At 41.1% G+C, this 17,392-nt stretch overlaps 1 protein-coding gene across 1 annotated transcript in view; it reads right to left on the bottom strand.

Moving 5' to 3' along the window:
- Window positions 1–14,674: 14,674 nt before the first annotated feature.
- COL20A1 (collagen type XX alpha 1 chain) overlaps window positions 14,675–17,392 on the bottom strand; it is a 117,978-nt gene continuing 115,260 nt past the window's right edge. The window contains exons 43-44 of the mRNA XM_072633307.1: window positions 16,967–17,110; window positions 14,675–15,527 (exon numbers count right to left, since the gene is read on the bottom strand). Coding sequence (XP_072489408.1) covers window positions 15,508–15,527; window positions 16,967–17,110 — 164 coding nt within the window. The 3' untranslated portion in view covers window positions 14,675–15,507. The remainder of the gene's footprint in view (window positions 15,528–16,966; window positions 17,111–17,392) is intronic.

The raw sequence follows: 17,392 nt of genomic DNA on the forward strand, positions 1-17,392 counted from the left end.
AAGAGAAGAAACCCTCTGTGCCCTTCAGTAGTCCATTCCACTTTTAAATAGCTGGATAGTTTTAATTGAGGGGAAGTGCATTTTTCTTACATTAAAGCCTAAATTTGCTACTTCAAAAGACATACCCATTAGTTGAAGTGCTATCTTTCAAGGCCATGAAGAGTAAATCTAATCAATCCCTCTTTAATGTGATAGACTTTAAACATTTGGCAACAGCTGTTGCATCCCCCTTCACCCTCTACCTCCAGTCTTCTCTTTTCTGGGCTAAATATCCTATTTCCTATAATTGATTCTCCCATGTAATGAACTTCAGGCCTTTAGCTATCCTGGTTGTCTTCTTCCAGTGTTTTTCAGCTTGTTAATATCCCTTCTAAAGTATGGTGACCAGAACAGAACACAATATGCTGGATGTTGCTTAACTAGGGCAGAATTCTTGCCTCCCTAGTCTAGCACATTATACTTCTCTCCTTTTTATTAATTTATTTTAGTCTTCAGCATTCATTTCCACACGATTTTGAGTTCCAAAAGTTCTCCCCACCCACCCCCTCCCCCCACCCCAAGATGACATGCATTCTGATGACCCCTTCCCCCAGTCTTCCCTCCCCTCTATCGCCCCTCACAACATATCCTCCTCCCCCTCACTTTCTTGTAGGGCAAGATGGATTTCTATACCCCATTGCCTCTATATCTTATTTCCCAGTTGCATGTAAAAACAATTTTTAACATTTGTTTTTAAAACTTTGAGTTCCAAATTCTCTCCCTTCTACCCTCTCCACCCACCCTCATTGAGAAGGCAAGCAATTCAATATAGGTTATACATTATACTTCTCTTAATGCATCTTTCAGATTGAAATATCTTTCTAGATTGGCATGCCTCAAAGCAGGTGAAAAACTCATATGCCTTAATAGGCTACTACCTGGGATTTTATAGCTGCACAGCAGTTCATGTAAAAAGAAATGGGGTTTTTAATCAATCAAAGCTCAGTATGAGTCATAATGTGGCATGAAAGCCAACAAAATTAAAATGATTGCTTTGTTAGTGTTCGGTCATTTTTCAATCATGTGTGACTCTTTATGATCCCAGAGTGGAGTTTTCCTGGCAAAGACACTGGAATGATTTATCATTTCCTTCTTCAGCTCATTTTACAGATGAGAAACTGAGGCAAACAGGGTTAAATGACTTGCCCAGGGTCACACAGTTAATACTGTTTGAAGTCATATTTGAACTCAGAAAGAGTCTCCCTGACTCTAGGTCCAGCACTCTATCTACTGTTCTGCCTAGCTAAAAATGATCTCTAAGTTTCACTAATAGGGCAGCTAAGTGGCACAGCATATAGAGAGCCAGGCCTGGAGCCAGGGGAGACTCATCTTCCTGAGTTCAAATCTAGCCTCAAGCATTTACTAGTTTTGTGACTCTAGGCAAGTCATTTAACCCTGTTTGTCTTACTTTCCTCATCTGTAAAATAAACTGGAGAAGAAAAAGGCAAACCAATACATCATCTTTATCCAGAAAATCCAACCTGGGGTCACAAGGAGTTAGACACAAATGAAAACAATTGTACAACAGCAAGCTTCATTAATAGAAGTATAAAATATAAAAGGAACAAAGTGATGATGTGTGCCTGTTATCCTCCGCTCTAGCCAGAGTGTACCTTATGTTCTGCACTCAGTTCTGGATACCATGAAAGCACACAACTAAGTTGGAGTCTATCCAAAGTAAAGAATCCTGCTTGACTGGAAAACTGAAAACCATGCCACATAAGAAATGTTGGAAAGAATTTGTAGCTTGTGGTATTCATACTTACTCAATATGCATTTATTAGGTACCTACTATGTGCCAGGACTGTACTAAACTCCAGGGAACACTAAGAAAGGCAAAAGACAGGCTTTGGCCTGGAGAAGCCCAAAATCTGATTTTATCCTGGAAAAGGAAAAAGCTAGCAGGTTGGGTATGTGTGTGAGTGTGTGTGTATGTGTGTGTTTTGGGTGGGGTATGTGTGGAATCAAAGCTGGCTTTGATTTATTTAAAGACTTTTCATAAGAAAAAGGGATTGGAATTATCTTGTGTAGCTCCAGAGAGCAGAACTAGGAGTAATGGGGTTTAAGTTATAGAGAAATAGATTTCAGCTCAATACAAAGTTTAATAAGAAGTGGAATGGGCTGCCTTTGGAGCTAGTAAGTTCTCCATCACTAGAGGTCTGCTACTCCTTATATGGATGCCAAAGAAAAGATTCTTGTTCAGTTATGAATTATACTAGATAACCTCTTCCAACCCTGAGGTTTTGTGCATCTGTGACTTAGCTGTAGCAATAATAGCAGACTGAGAGACAGGAAAGAAATTGAGATCAGAATAGATTAAAGTTAACCAAATAAACATTTATTGAGCACATAATATATTCAAGGGCCTAATTTCAGTGAGTACTGAGGATAAAAAGAAGAAAACCCTCACTACACAGTTCTCACCTTCAAGGAGTTTACAATTAAATAGGCAGTATAAGACATGTACATCACTAAATAAGACAGAAGGCAGAATGTGGTAGGAGAGAGAAAGAGACAGAGATAGAAAGAGAAACAGAGTCAGAGAGAGAAAGTATGGAGCAAAAGGCAAAAATGTCTTAGGGAGAGAGGCCAAGGATAAGTACACCTGAGAAAAAATCATTAGGATACCACAGGAGATCTTGGAGAGACTGATTTTAGTAGAGTAGTGAGTAGAAGGGGTAACTAGGTGATACACTGGACAGAATGCTGGATGAGGATGAATCTTCCTGAGCTCAAATCTGGCCTCCTAGTTGTGTGACCCTGTTTGCCTCAGTTTCTTATCTGTCAAATGAGCTGGAGAAGGAAATGGCAAACCACTCCAGTATCTTTGCCAAGAAAACCCCAAACGAGGTTATGAAGAGTTGGACTTGACTGAAACATGACTTAACAAGAGCAAGACTGTGGAGGACATCCTGGTAGGGTATGGAGGATTACGGAATGTTTGTCTTTATATTTCTGATAACTTCCTCGAATTCTTGGTTCCTTTCCTATCCAGAGATGCTAGCACCATAGGGGAAAGAAATACATTATTGAGAAGAAACAATATGGGGACTGAGTGAGAGAGAACTGAAAAAGATCATGACTTCAAGGCATTCCAACTTTCTGAGGACTTTTATCCAAATCTTCTGGAATAAAGCATCTCCAGTTTCCCTGTGTCTTGGTCCTTCTTGGGATGGATAATGGGGCTGGAATCATGTAGGAGAAAGAGGAAAAATCTAAAGGCTTTCCAACCTCTAGATGTCAGTCCTCAAATGCTTAGTGTGAAAACTTATCCACACTGATTCCAGGTATGACTGATCTGACTATTGTTTCTTACCTTACCTTAAGAATCAACCCCAAACCCAATAAGGACATGCTAAGGATACGAATGGAACACACCCCAACCATTCTCAGAAACCCCTATTCCTGGCAATTTCAGGGACACAAAAATTGTCATTACTGTATATCTCCCCTAAATGACCTGACATGGTTCCATCATTAGAGTCCCTGAGGCATTAGAACTAGAGGGCAAGAGAATTATCTCCAGGTCACTCTCTAAATGTCCAGATATTGCCTAGCTAGGAGTACACTTCCGTTAGCATTTGGGCTGATCAGATTAGCCAATGTTCACCTTGGGAGGGGCTGAGCTATCTAGTGGTAGGAGGAGAGAAGACAGTGGGCTTCTTGTGGCTAAGGAGGGAATGGGTAAGGTAGCTAGGCTGAGAGGTGATGGTAGTGTTGTAAAAGGAAGGGTATATGAAATATTTGTTGACTTTGGGCAAAGGGTTCTTCTCCATGGAATTCCCACATTCAATTACACATAAGACAGACAGAAAGAGTCCAAATCAACACTATCATTGTCCTTCTTGGGACAGACATTTTGTTGCTATCGTCACTATGAACTGCTGTACCTTCTGTGGATATGGCCCTCTGGGTGAATCTCTCTTAAAGTAAATCTGATACAAGAGAATCCAGATCCATAAATGAAGAAATAATACCAGGGTTAGGGGAAGAGCAAATTCTTGGATTTTTACATCAAAAGTTGTTACCCTGTAGTTCATGTCCTGCCAGGGGGTTCCATGGAAAGATTTCAGTGACTGTGAAGTTAGGTAGGAAAATATTATATCTGCATCTTCACTAACCTCTGACTGAAATCTAGCATTTCCTTCACTTATGAACAGAGGTGTCAAAATCTCGTTTTTAAAAGTGGTCCATAGGCTTCACCAGACTGCCAAAGGAGTTCATGAAACAAAGCCAAAATTAATAACCTCTGCTATAAATAATGAATTCGCCAAGCACATTTAAAATAAGATTTGTTTTGCTAAAATTCCATCTACACTCATGTTTTCAGGATCATACCTGTTAGTTGAGGATGACTTACTCTCAGCATTTAGCTGCAGAAAGTGAGAAAAATCACTGACCTTAAGAACCTTACAAGTCAACTGGATGATAAGACACACTGGTGTATATGGGAGAAGAGGTATGGGGAGGAGTGACTAGTATCCACTGTGCAGAGCCCAGAGGCACTTATGCAATCCAGGAATGAGAGAAGATAAGAGGCTAGATTTCAGAGACTTAAATCCACAGTCCTCTTTACATAATGATATCTAACCTGCCAGATGTATGCAGTAGCTGAGAGTCTCCTCAAGAGACCCCTGTACTCTACTGAGGTTGTTCTTTTGAGAATCAGAAAAAAGGTGTTGGAATGCCTTGGTGTTTTAGTTAGCTTCCCCAACCATTGTCTTGATTGTGTTGGAAGCTGGGAGAAGGGGAAGGGAAGTGTTCATTTGATTGAGCTTTCTCCTGTTCCAGGACCATTGAAATCTCATCCTTTGTTTGATATATATAATGTGTTCTCTGTAATAATAATTTTTTTTCACAGGTTAATTGCTTCCAAGAATGGAAGAAAAATGAAATTATTTCTTCACCATTTCCCTTGCCCTGGCTTCATTTCCAAGGGAAATCTTGAAAGATAGCCTTGGCATGGTGCTGTCATTCTCCATTAGGAGCTGGCTTAGAGTTTGGGTTGCTAAGTCCTGGATAGTCACGGCTGACATTTGCTTTGCCTTCCATCCTGCAAGGTCAGATATCTCTCTCACACAGACCCAGATCTTCTTGGATGGAAAGGGGTGAGAGTGCCATCACATAGGAAGAACATCAACCAACTAGAAAATTGCTGAGTTGGAGGGGGCCTGTGATGGTGATAAGACTATGTAGATCATTCCATAAGAGTGGAAATGACTAGAAATATTTATCCCAAAGAAGAAAAGACTTTCTACAGGACATGAAAGCTTTCTCCAAGTATTTGGATAGTTGTCATTTGGAAGAGAGAATAGATACATTTCACTTAAATAAAATAGAGTTAGAAAAGGATTCATATCCTTCTTGGGAATCAGAGGAATTAATTTTGTCCAATAAGTGCCTCTAAGAAAGCAGGTGAAGCAAGAAATGTAACACTTTTTCATTCATTTATCCATTCAACAAATATCTTTTAAGAGCTATGCTGAATGTTGGTGATATAAAGGTAGATAGGACAGACCCTGCCTTCAAGGAGCTTGGCCATGTTTTCAATAGCTAAAGGGGAATCCTCACAGAGGGGTGGTTGGGGGGAGTCTAGGAATGGGAAATGGCATTGGAATGATGGTCTTGTGACCTGCACATTGGTGTCTCCCTTAAGTTATCCTGGAAAAGGAGGTCCCTGGTCTTACTCATATCTCTGAAAAGAAGTCTTTGCTTTAGTTCCTACATTAATGACTCTTAGCTAGTCAACTTCAAATTTCTTTCAAGTGACCCACACCTGTCTGATCAATGTATGAATACAGAAAGGGAAAGTGAATGAGGTAAAACAAGAGTTATAGAATCAAGAGAAAATAGATGTGGAGTAGATCATAGAAACAGGTTAGTATAACCCTTTTATTTGGGATTGGGAAGGGAGAACTGAAGACCAGAAAGGGGAATTAGCTGAGCCAAGATCACACAGCAAATTCATAAGATAACCAGGACTAAAACCCAGTTCTCTAGACTACTGGAACCCTGCTGTTTCTACTGTGCTCCACTCCTGATGTCTGGAATATTTTATTCTAATCATGGATCTCTACCTCAAATGAACTGCTACAGGGTTAATTAGTTGAAACAAACTACCTAGCAGGATATTTCTGTATGCTCTGTATGTTTGGTTTTTTTTGTTTGTTTCACAAAAGGGAATCTTGGCTTCAGATGGAGAATATGAGACTGCCAAGAGGAGGGATTGTGTCTTGTTCTTTCTGTTCTCTCTCACAGTGCCTAGCACAAGGTCCTGCCCATATTAGGTGTTTGATAAATGCTCGTTGATTGTCTCATCATTTACCACAGACAAATCCTCCAACACCAGTAGGCCCAGTCTAGATGGCATTAAAAAATGAAGGGAGGAGGCATAGTGAATTAAAAGAGTACTGGGTTTTGAATCAGAACACCACCATTTTGCTACTTGATCTCCCTCTTTATCCATCTGTGAAATGAGAATAACCAGAGCCACCAACTTCACAAACATTGATTGAGGGGGTTAGGATCACTGGCACAATAAAGCTGAATGGATTGACAGAAAGTTCTTTGAAGGACCCCAGTGAGAAGCAGAGGAAGATGGTGAGGATGGTAAGGGACCTTGGAATTATTTCAAGCTGAGGACTGATAGACAGGACTAAGGATGTTGAGTTGAAATCTATGGTATCATGACCATTAACTTCAACTATATAAAAGGCTATCGTGCAATAAAGGGAAGAAATAGATCCTGTTTTGTTCCAAATGACAGAACTCTGAGCAATGGGTAGAATTCAGAGAACTTTATTTGCATTTGAAAAATGTCCTAAATTAAGACTTTCAAAAGTGGAATGAGCTACTCTAGAAAAGAGGATATTTTTATTATAGGAGCTTGGATGTAGCAGAAACAATTCTGTCATATACTATCTCTGTGACCTTGGTCAAGCCACTTAAGCTCTGTGAGCTTCATTTTCTTTTTCAGGAGGACAACTGGGTCTCCCTATTTCACCTAGGCTAGAAGTATAGCAGCCCCCTCACCAGCCTGATCCCAATACTGAGCTTTACCTGCTCAATTTTTTCTGACTTAGACGGCTTAGATAACCTTGTGGCCCTCTACTCCAGGGGTTTACCATATTGGTGCTAGACTTAGTGTAGAAACCTGAGGTATTAGCCTGACTGCAGCTTAAAAGTCCCAAACTCACGCCATCTATCAAGTCAGCCTCCCTAGTAACAGGGACCGTAGGCGTGCAACATCACACCTGTGGGGTGAGCTGCATTTTCTAGATGTGTAAACAAGGTTGTCTCAGATTCTTTCTAGTTTTAATTTTTTAAGCCATAGGGTCTCTAAAGATGAATGAACACTTCTCAAGGATGTCTTAGGGAGGATTCCTGCTCAGGTATGCATCGTACTTGTGAGGGCACTTACCATTCTGTGAAATGTCAAGCTCATTTCATCTACAGAAATAGCCAGAAGTGCAAACCAATGGGACTGTATGGGCATCTCCTGATCATAGAGGGACTGATCAGTCTTAGTTCTGTGACAAATACTACAGGAGCATACAAAATTAGAATTGTTCCCATATTGCTGCCAGCAGCTCATCAACAAACCCAGACGGCATTGCTGCCCCATCTCTTTTGCATTTCAAATGAACTGATAAAATATTCATGGCAAAGGGATGGGATTCCATTTTGTGGTGATGGTGACTGGAGGATAGGTTGGAGGGGGGAGGCAGTGGTTTTAGTCAAGCCATTGCCTCTCAGCATCAGCTCCCAGGCTAGCAAATGTATTCATTTGATATTCAAGGCAGCTAGATTCCTGAACCATAGCTAGAGTTGACACTATGTGAAGCTACACAAAGTCTTACTCTGAATACAACCCAGCTCATTCTCCTTTCCTATCCCTCTTCATCTTAAGCCTCACCCCTGATCATTCTCTCAACCCCTAAAAAGTTCCTCCTTCTGCCTGTTCATTGGGCAACTTTGAGAAACCTTTAAATATTATAAGAAGAATATTATAAATTTCTACAGCCTAGTGAGACTTAACACTCTTTCCACAAAAGCCTGGGAAGGTAGAAGTCCAATATTATTATTCCCATTTAACAGATGAGAAAACTTAGACTCAGAGATCTTACGGGATTTTCCCAAGATCATACAGTTTTAGTGGCTGACCAACAATGTGGCTTTCTGATGGCAAGTCCTATGATCATTCCATTATACTGTCAAATCACCATAGTGTCTCATTTGGAGAAGTTCTTACTTCTCTACTCATATTAATAGTAACTAAGAAAGCTAGTATTTATATAGTTCTTCAAGGTTTGCAAAACATTTTATAAATATCATCTCATTTTATTCTAACAATGCGAGCAACAAAAGGAGCTCTGTTTCCATAAGATTAACACTACACATGCCCAGCTTTACAGGACAGAAGGATGCAACCAGTTCCAACCAGAACGATGACTTAGTAGAACCAAGCCTCTGACCAAGTAGATGGTTGGAAGCTTGTGTGCATGCTTAATAAGCTGTTTAATATTAACCCACACATCCCCAGGGTGGAGCAAGCTAATTTAAATGTACATGTGATGCATGACAAGGGAGCGGGAACACATCTAGGAGAAAAACGTGGAATAGGCGGTTCAGGAAGTTGCATCCAGCCAGTGGGGAAGGGGGCGGGGTGGGGAGGGAATTCAAATCAGGAACAGGGAGTAAATGGTCTTGCATTTATCTGAGCAAGTATGCTCCCTTGGGGGGTGGGGGGCAGGGAGAGGTGACTACCAATTCACAAGAATCCAGAATAAAATAAGGGCTTTCCTGGCTTCAATAATGAGTATTGTTTTTCCTAGAGTGAGCACATTTCTCACAAGAACTCTGTAAGGTAGGTGCTATTAGTATTCCCATTTTATACATAAGGAGACTGACTTGTACAGAGACTGTGAATTACCCAGAGCCATACAACTAGTAAGTGTCTGTGGCAGTTTTTGAACTGAAGCCTTCCTGATTCCAAGTTCAACACTCTATCCAATACACCATCTAGATGCCCCTTTGATAGAATGCAAAGGATCAAAGGATGGGTTAGATTGGTATTCCAAAGGTGCATTTATTTCAAAACCTTTCCAAAAGAGAAAAAAACAGAAAGTGGGAGAATGTGCAGGAGGGAAGCTGTGGTGTCAGGCTCTTGAGGGAAATAAAGTGACTGGAAATGGGGCAAGAATGAAATGAAGAACTGCTTTAAAAAAATAGAATTATAAACTTAGAGTCAGATGGGATTTTGGAGGTCATCTTGGAGCCCCTTCACTTTACAGACAAGAAAACCATGACCTGGTGAATTTAAGAGATTTACCTAAAGCCATAGGAATTAAAATCCAGATTCCTTAATCTTTAAAATGTAGAAAACTAGTTCCAAGGTCAAGGATCAGGTCCCATTCAACTTCAAATCCAACTGGCTTTCATGGGAGTGCATATCTAGAGCTGGAATGGGCCAAGGTAACCATTTAGTCCAATTTCCTTATTTTCCAGATGAAGAAACCAAAGCCCAGAGAGGGTGAGGAACCTATGTACCTACCTTACATAGGTAGCAAGCATTAGAGATGGGATTTGAACCCAGGTCTTCTGTCTTCACAGCTGGTGCTCTTTCTGCTATTCCAGTTTACATTCATTTATTCAATCAATAAATAAACATTTATTAAGTACCTACTATGTGCCAGGTACTGTGCTAAGTGCTGGGGATACAAAAAGAGGCAAAAGATCGTCTCTGCCCTCTAGGAGCTCACAGTCTAATGGGGGAGACAACATGCAAACAAATATGCACAAAGCAAGCTATATACAGGATAAATAGGAAATAATTAATGAAAGGAAAGTATTAGAATGAATAGGCATTGGGGAAGGCTTTCTGTAGAAGGTGAGGTTTTATTTGGGACTTAAAGGAATCCAAGGAAGTATAGTAAGAGAAGTGGAGGGACAGCATTCCAGGCCTGGGGGAGCAGCCAGAGAAAATAAGAGTCAAGAGCTGGAGTATCTTGTTCATGGAACAGCAAAGAGGCCAGTGTCCACAGATCAAATGGTATTTGTCGGAGAATAAGGTGTAAAAAACCTGGAAAGGTTGGAGGAGCCTGGGTTATGAAGGGCTTGGATACCAAAAAGAGCATTTTGTATTTGATGTTTGAGGCCACAGGAGTTTATTACTTTAGGAAAATCTCTTCATGTGTATTCAGCCTTCATTGCCAAAGAAGACCATGCCATCACAGAAATAATGACATGACTTGCACTTGACTTTGTGCTATGCAGGTCACCAGCCTCACTTCTCCTCCACAGCCATCTGAATCCAGTGACCAGATATTCATCAGGATGACTGGAGATGACCCAAGATGAGGTAATTGGGGTTAAGTGACTTGCCCAAGCTCACACAGCTAGTGAGTGTCGAGTGTCTGAGGTGAGATTTGAACTCGGGTCCTCCTGACTCCTGCACTGGTGCTCTATCCACTGCACCACCTAGCTGCCCCAGGAAAAAAAAAATCTCTTTAGTGCCTGAATGGAGGATGGAGTAGAGTAGTGAGAGACTTGAGGCAGGCAGACCCAACTGCAAGCTACTGCAATAATCCAATGTGAGGTAATGAGGGCCACTGCTATCGTTTATATAGCACTGACTAGGCACTGTTTTAAGCACTAAAAATTCTTATTTCACCCTCACAACAACCCTGGGAGGTAAGTGCTATTGTAATACGGCATATGATTATGATGGAATACTATTATGCTGTAAGAAAAAGGTTTCAGAAAAATCTGGGAAGACACATGTACTGATGCAAAGTGAAGTGAGCAGAACCAGAAGAACATTTTATGCAGTAATAGCAATGTTGTAAAGGCAATCAACTGTAAAAGACTTAGCTATTCTGATTAAAATAATAATCCAAAATAGTTCCAAAGGACTCATAATAAAAAATGTTATTCACCTCTGGAGAGAAAACTGATGAACTCAGCGAAGGTTGAAACATCTTTTCTGTTACATTATTTTTTCTTTCACAACATGGTAATGTGGAAATACGTTGTGCATGACTTCACATGTATAATTCATATCACATTTCTTACCTTTTCAGTGGATAGGGGATGGGCAGGAGGGAGAGAATTGGAACTGAAAATAATTTTTTAAGTGTCAAAGGCTGCAGAGAGGTCAAAGAGAGTGAGAATTAAGAAAAGGCCATTGGATTTGGCAACTAAGAGATCATTAGCAACTTTGGAGAGAACAGTTTTGGAGGAATGATAAGGTTGGAAGTCAAATTATAAGGGGTTAAGAAGAGGCTGAGAGGAGAGAAGTGGAAGCACCTATTGTAAATGGCCTTTTTGAAGAGTGTAGGTATAGGCAGAAGATATATAGGATGACAGTGGGGATGGAAGGACCAAGTGAGGGTTTTATGAGGATAAGACCTTAGGGCTCTTTGTGGCCAATATCAAAGCAGAAAATAGTCTTGAGATTCCTCCAAGATCCTTAGACCTTCATAGCCTGTCAGATGCAGAAGCTAAGTCATAGAGGGATCTTGGTGACATTGCATAAGAGGACTTTGGATAGTTTGATCTTTTATACTTCATTTTTCTCTTGTTCACTTTTCTGCATATGCTCATACCCACTGCCTTGTTCCCCTAAGGATGACTTGACTTTGAGGGGTCTTTAATGATTGGTAAGTCCTCAGCTGGCTGATATCTCTTGTTCAGCCCTAGGCATGATCACTCTCTGGTCTGCTCCACCTCTGCACATGGGTACCCTCCTCCTCTCCACTTCCCCTACTTTTCCAGTCCCACTTAAAATTTTGTTTTCCCCTATTAGAAAGTAAGCACTTTGAGAAGAGGGACTGCATTATCTTCTTGGTTTTGTATCCTCATTGCTTGGAACTGTATCTGGCACATAGTAAGTGCTTAATAAATTCTCCATCTACATAAGATTGAGAGGAGGAGGGTGGGGAAAGGGAACAGGGAACACTTTTCTACAAGAGAAGGTGAGAGAGGAAGAGGTGAATGGCAATGGACAGAACCCCTGTCCACTCTGACCCTGGCCTGGACTCCAGGGGGTACTTTCTCCTTCTTCCTTTCCCTTACCCCTGTTGCTCCTGAGATCCATTAGCCACAGGCCCCTGGAAAGGAAGCTCATTAGTGCCAGGTGGCACACATCAGGGAGAGTGGCTTCCCACACATCATCGGCCATGTCAAGATGACTCGTCAGGACCCAGCATCCTCAATTACTCCACTTGAGCACTGTTCCCTGAAGCGTGGAGGAGCTCTGAGAAGTCAGTGTGTTATCTGGGAAATGGGAGCCTTCACATATGTGCTCCTGGCTCCAGTCTCTCACACATTCTTTGTGAGGAAGCCCTCATATCACAGCAATTCTGCTGGATGCTTAACTGGTTATTGAACCAGCTTGTATTTAGTAGGACACAGAGGCAACTTCAGGCCAATCAGAAGGGGAACCACACTACTCCAGTTAATCTGCTGCAGAGGGGTGTTCAGACGAGTGAACTTACAACTGCAGTCAGAGTGGCAAGAAACACGGCCAAGCAGGCAGAGTGGGTGAGGAGAGTTTGCTCTTGATTTAACAAGGCTACTGGGAAGCAGCTGCATTATCAGGCTTCTCTGCAGATCCTGGCTTGGGCTTGTATAATCACCCAGGAGCTGTTTGCCTGCCTTCACATCCTTTTTTTTTCTCTTCCCTGTCCTCATTTTACCTGCTGAGCCTCCTTTCACCTGGAACATAGTTTATGTTCGAGGGCATGAAAAGAATAACAATAGATTTTTTTTTTTTTTACATTGCTAGATGTAGATCTACTAAAAGACAGTATCCTCCATCTAAATGGAGAAACTGAGCCTTCCCAGGTCACTCCAGCCTCTCTCCCTTTAGACACTACCCTGGGCAATGGAGGGGGAGATCACTCTTCATCAAACATGAATTAAAATCCAAATTATTTGACCTTCTAAATTGTAAAGAGTCAAGGGGGAGAGAGAGTAGAATGTAAGTTCCCTGAGGGCAGATTGTTTCCCTTTTTGCTTTTGTATCTCTACTACTTAATTCATGGCCTTAGTGAGTCCCTAATAAATACCTGTCCATTATTGGTTAAGAGCGGAAACTAAGGAGAAATGGGCACTCACTTTTTGAAAGTATGCATGACCATTCTTGTAAGGCAGCTTGGTGGCCCCTTGGATAGAGCACTATCAAGGCAAGAAGACCTGAGTTCAAATTCAGCCTCAAATACTTACAAGCTGTATGACCCAGAGTAGGTCACTTAACTTTTGTCTGCCCCAGTCTTCTCAACGGTAAAATGGGAATCATAATAGCTCCTCCCTCCCAGGGCTGTTATGAGGATCAGACAAGATAATATTTGTAAATCATGGAGCACAGCACCTAGCACATTATAACTGCTTAATAAATGTTTGTTCCCTTTCTTCCCTCTACCCCCCAACCCATGTCTATAAATACTTACTAGCACCTACGATGCATGAGGCACTGTGCACCTTGAGGGCATGTAACATTTATTCTAAAATCTCCATCACACTAGAACAGGGATGTGCTGTGGCAATACTGGTTGAATAAAATTTACCAAGGTCAGAGATTATGCTATCTTTCCCATATTAAAGAGAGAATTTGCTCTTCATACTTATGGATAAGAAAGATTATAGGACAATAACTTTAAAACTGGAAGAGACCTTAGAAGTCTAGTCCAGCCTCCCCACTTTACAGATGAGGAAACTGAGGCTCAGAGAGGCTGTGACTTGCCCAGGGTGTCACAGCTAGTAGGAGTAAGAGATAGGATTGGAACAGAGGTCTTCCAAACTCCAAAGTCCAGAACTATCCACTGAGCCACAATGACTCAAATGTTATTTATATAGGTTATCACAGACAACACACACACACACACACACACACACACACACACACTTCATTTTTCCCAAATTCAGCCTGACAATCAGCCTTGAAACTTCTGGTTGTACGTTATAGAATCATGGTGTTTTAGAACTGAAAGTGCTTTTAATGTTTATATAGGGCCTAGTCGTCAAATACATATGTGCTGCCTGCGACATTCCTGAACTAGATTAAGCTGTACTTGAAAAATATTTACTTAACTAAGTGAAAGTATAATAGAATATAGACATATATAATAGGTGGTTTTCTAAGTCTATATGCAGCCCACAGGGAATTTTTATGTGTATATATGGAATCCTTAGGTTAAGGTTAGGGTTATCCTTATATCCTTTTATCCATTTTGACTTAAATATGATACCTAAATTGTGATACAGTTTAGGATATGGGCCCCTCATGTTAGAGATGAGGAAAATGAGACTCTCTGAGGGAAAGTGGTTTGCCCAAAGCCACAAAGCTTATTAAGAGAAGATCTAGTGTTACAATCTTACATCTCTTTGTTCCTAGGTCAGTGATCTATCTCTCTGTTAGATCAGAGATGCCTTTCTATTAAAATAGGTTATTCAAGAAATTGCCCCTGTAGTACCAGGTAGACCAAGGCCAGACTGAAGGCCATCCCAAGGGTTGACACTTTCCAAGAGGGAAGAAGAGAAAGGAGTTTGCAGATAAAAGGAACTGTGGAAGAGAGATGGATTCATGAGCGGTCACATAGCATTTCAGCTGGAGGTCAAGTATAGAGGTATTTTTATATGACTTGAAATCATGTGGTTTTTAATATATAATTCTTCACACATAGAGTATTCTTTAAGTTCCGACATAGCATTAAATCCAAATAAACCAATTACACATGTCAAGATGCTTAACCTGCCAGTCTTACCCTAACATCCCGTGAAAGTCTCCCACACTCCCATCGCGAAAGTATCCTGACTCCTTTCTTTCCCTCTGGCCATCCAGCCATTTCAGTAGGTCCACAGTCATGTTATCAGCCATAAGATGTGTAGTACAGGGCAGTGAGGTCTTTCAAAGAAAATAACTGAAACTAAACTCAATCTAGTAACTGAGGCTGGGTTCTTGCTTAGCCCCAGAGTCAAGAGAAGCTAAGAACAGACTTCTAAAGACTATCTCTGAGAACAAGGGATGCTGATCCCAGGCTAGACAGAAGCAGGATACAATCGCAGGAATATTGTAAGGCTGTCATGGAAGGTAAACATGGAACAAGGCTCTCTCCACTCAGATCCCTTCTTCTTTTCTATAACTAGCACTAGGAACTCTACTTAAAGCTCCAGGACTAAGGAGAAGGGAAAAATTTTTGTTGACTCTGTACCTTCCACCCCTTTTTCCATCTGCAGGCTTCTCATGACTTACTCTCCCAACTTCTCCAGATTCCCCCACAACAGTTGTCATCAAACCATCAAATACCCCATACACCTAGATGCATCAAATGGCTGTGGAGAAAAATATATCATGTAGAATAACCTACATAGCTAAGAAGGGGCAAAGGAGGATAGAGCAGACAGGCCAAGCAGGAGCCAAATTGTAGGTCACTGAGAACCTGCTCAAGGTCCATCTTTATTCCAGAATCAGGGAATCAAGTCAACATCTGAAAATGAGAGAAAGCAGGATTACTATTGGCATAAGTACTAAATCTGAGCAGTAGATCTAAGAATCATTCCACCTCCCTGTAATGTCTTTTGCTACTAATTCCTGAAAATTATTTATTAATGTTGTTATTCTTATATCAACCGCATTTCCCAATATATCTCCCCCTTTCTACTCCTTGTCCTTGTCCTTTTTCTAATGAGGCACCCCTTATAACAAAGAAGGGGGGAAAAGATCAATACAACCAACCAACATATGAACCAAATGCAATATTATATATGGTACTCCTCAACCACAGTCCCCTAACTTTGAAAGAAGGGAAAGAACAACTAAATTGTGTTGTTGTTCAGTCATTTTTCAGTTGTGTCTGATTCTTCTTGACTTCATTTGGGGTTTTCTTGACAAAGATACTGGAGTGATTTGCCTTTTCCTTCTCCAGCTGATTTTACAGATGAAGAAACTGAGGCAAACAGGGTTAAGTGACTTGCCCAGGGTCATACAGTTAATACTGCCTGAGGCCAGATTTGAATTCAAGAAGATGAGTCTTCCTGACTCCAAGTGTGTCACTCTATCTAGGCACCAGCTAGCTGCCCAGACCACTAAAGTCCCATGAAAGAGTTAAGGGAAGGGAGTAGAGCTAGGGAACTTTCTGCAGGAAGTAGATAGTAATAATGATAATGAGAACAATAATACCTTACATTTCTAAAGCGATCCTGCATTCAGTGCTGGAAAGGACCTTAGAAGCTATCCAGTCCAATCCCCTCATTTTCAGCCAAGGCCAAGAAGGGTTTAATAACCTGCCTAAAGTCACTCAGGTAATAACAGAGCCAGAATTTGAATTCAGGTCCTCTGACTTCATTCCTTCCAGCAAACCACAGTATACAAAATATTTTTTTATGGAAGCCCTGAGAGGTAAGAAGCACAAATTTTATCTCTCTTTTGCGGTGGAGGAAACCAAAACTCTGAGAGATGGAATAACTTGTTTGGGGTCACCCAACTAGAAAGTGCTATAAACTTAACTGCAACGTGGATCTTATGACTAAAGAAAGTTCATACAAATAGTAGTTCGTGTTCCCATCTTCTTCCTGCTTCTTCCTACTATTCCTTTTGTTCAAAGTTGATCACTCTTTGGAATTATAGGGGCTCCCTTTAATCTCCCTCAAGACGTTTTCTTCTTGGAATGTCAGACATCAGCTTTCTCAATAGTCTTTGTTAGTAGAAGGGAAACTAGGTGGCTCGCAGATGACCAAAGGATGGCCAGCTCTCCTGGTTCAGCTAGATTCACTAGTCAGGTACTCTCCTAGAGCAACCAAGCTGAAATTCCAGGAAGACAAGTTGCTTCAGAATGGATGGGCATTGCTGGACAATAGATGCCCTGGGAGAAAAGTCAGAGGTTGAAACACTCAGTCCTCACACCTTCAAGCAGATGATTAAACTCACCTCTTGGACATCCTAAGGGTTCACAGTCCCCTGAGGGGCCAGACTTTCCAGCTTGGCCTGCAATCTTGGAAAATTTGAGGGGGTCATCTGGTCCTGGAGAACCCTGAGATCCCAGTTTTTCCAACAGATCTTCCCCTGATTGGCCTAGAATTAAGCAGTATCAGAAAGTTCAGAAATTCATTGGGTCATGCATTCATCAATAGACTAAACCCTTTAATTTGCTAAGTATCCATGAGGTGTCTGGCTAGTCAACTGGTAGTCAGTGAGAGCCAGAAAAAAACAGGAGATGGAGGTTATAGTCCTATATTGATGAATTAACTGAGGAAATGGTCAGACCTACCAGGCTGAATCCTGGTGCATTTATATGTATAGTTGAAGTTAATAAGATTAATATAAAACCTTTTCCAGACTAACATAAGAAGGATT

Source organism: Notamacropus eugenii, chromosome 1, assembly GCF_028372415.1.
Source record: "Notamacropus eugenii isolate mMacEug1 chromosome 1, mMacEug1.pri_v2, whole genome shotgun sequence".
NCBI classification, from domain to species: domain Eukaryota; kingdom Metazoa; phylum Chordata; class Mammalia; order Diprotodontia; family Macropodidae; genus Notamacropus; species Notamacropus eugenii.